This window comes from Branchiostoma floridae, chromosome 7 (genome assembly GCF_000003815.2).
Source record: "Branchiostoma floridae strain S238N-H82 chromosome 7, Bfl_VNyyK, whole genome shotgun sequence".
In the NCBI taxonomy this organism is placed as follows: Eukaryota; Metazoa; Chordata; class Leptocardii; order Amphioxiformes; family Branchiostomatidae; genus Branchiostoma; species Branchiostoma floridae.
This window is the reverse complement of record NC_049985.1, coordinates 19,173,113-19,174,441: the sequence shown is the minus strand read 5'-3', so window position 1 is coordinate 19,174,441 and position 1,329 is coordinate 19,173,113. Positions and strand designations below refer to the sequence as shown.

The window sequence follows — 1,329 nt, the reverse complement described above, 5'->3', positions numbered from 1 at the left end:
TGACGGCATTCCGGCTCATTCCTTCTCGTGTGAAGGGGATTTAAGGCCCATTTGGAATTCCCACCCGAATGGCCCCGAATGTGACACGAAGTTTGCAAATGCTTCATTCCGGCTGGTTTGGCTTGATTCCTGCTAATTCGATTTCCGTGTGAAGGCCCTATTAAATAGGAGTATCAGTGTATATTTTAAAATTCATTGCGATTTCAGTTTTTTTCGTGCATACTGTGTGTATTAGACATAATTTGCTTTTGGTTTAAGAGCAATCATTAAATATTTCACTGTTTATAGCGCAACAGGAGTACCTGACAACGCTCGACGAATGGGAATTTTATAAGGTCAAGGTCACAGGGGTTATGTCCAATGTCAACGTGAAGAACACGTGTTTGGCGACGGGGATGAGATACCCGTGCGTTTGGTCAGGGTCTGGATCTTGTACCCGCTACTGGACATCCGACTGCATCACGCTAAACACCAACGGTGTCGGCTGCAATAACTTAAGGGCCATCTCGAAAACGCTGTGTGGAAGTACTGACGCTCATCTCTGCCAGCGCCTTGATGACGTCTTTGTGTACTTCCCTAAACATCGGAGAAATCACAGTGCCTGGGGTGTAGACTACAATACTTCAAGGTATCTGTGGGGATCAGAGTACAAAGACATGTACGCCCTCTGTGCTGGTAAGGATAAAGTTTCTATTTATGTCCTTTGCTCATCCGATGACGGGCATTTTTGGCTCTTGTAGTTGTGGGAGTGGGTAGAGATGTACACAATTAATGGAAGTTATGCAAAAACGACTTAATTTTTATTATTTGATACCAAGTTTGTGAATTTGATATTTCCAACTGTTTTTGTGCCTGTTCTCTTGTTCCTATAGGCTGTCGTAATCATCTCGGGATGGAGTCTGGTGCCATACCCGATTGGAACATCACTGCGTCCTCGGAATGGAAGCGCGGACGGGCCAGTGACGGGCGGTTAAACGGTGTTAACGGGTATGGCGCCTGGGTAGCCGCTATCAACATCGTCGGGCAATGGTTACAGGTAGGAAGGAAAGAAATGAGGAAAGAAATCATGAATGAATAAAACAAAGCGTTTTCATTGTACATGTACAATCGAACACGGCTTCATATGTACACCTCTTGTATCTGCGATATAATAGTTTCGACAGGCTTGTCTGCTGTCTTCCTCTTTGTTTAGTGCCGTTTACAATTGAATTGTGCTGACAGTGCAACGCAAAGAATAATACACTATGGAAAACAGCACAGAAGACTGTCGAAAATCGAAATGTTTGTAGAGTAGAAACAGGGGTTGTACAAAATTGATAAGCTAACCTG

The 1,329-nt window shown here is 44.0% G+C and overlaps 1 protein-coding gene across 1 annotated transcript; it reads left to right on the top strand.

Annotated features, from left to right (window-relative positions):
• Positions 1-309: 309 nt before the first annotated feature.
• On the top strand, positions 310-1,078 carry LOC118420142. Its single transcript, XM_035826850.1, has 2 exons — positions 310-675; positions 873-1,078. The coding sequence occupies exons 1-2, from the start codon at positions 354-356 to the stop codon at positions 1,076-1,078; spliced, it is 528 nt and encodes a 175-aa protein (XP_035682743.1). The 5' UTR covers positions 310-353.
• The last annotated feature ends 251 nt before the right edge of the window (positions 1,079-1,329 follow it).

Bases quoted from the DNA above. Each gene is read 5' to 3' on its own strand.
- LOC118420142 (XM_035826850.1), top strand. From the start codon at position 354: ATGTCCAATGTCAACGTGAAGAACACGTGTTTGGCGACGGGGATGAGA. The intron at 676-872 runs GTAAGGATAAAG...TTGTTCCTATAG, and splicing joins CATGTACGCCCTCTGTGCTG to GCTGTCGTAATCATCTCGGG.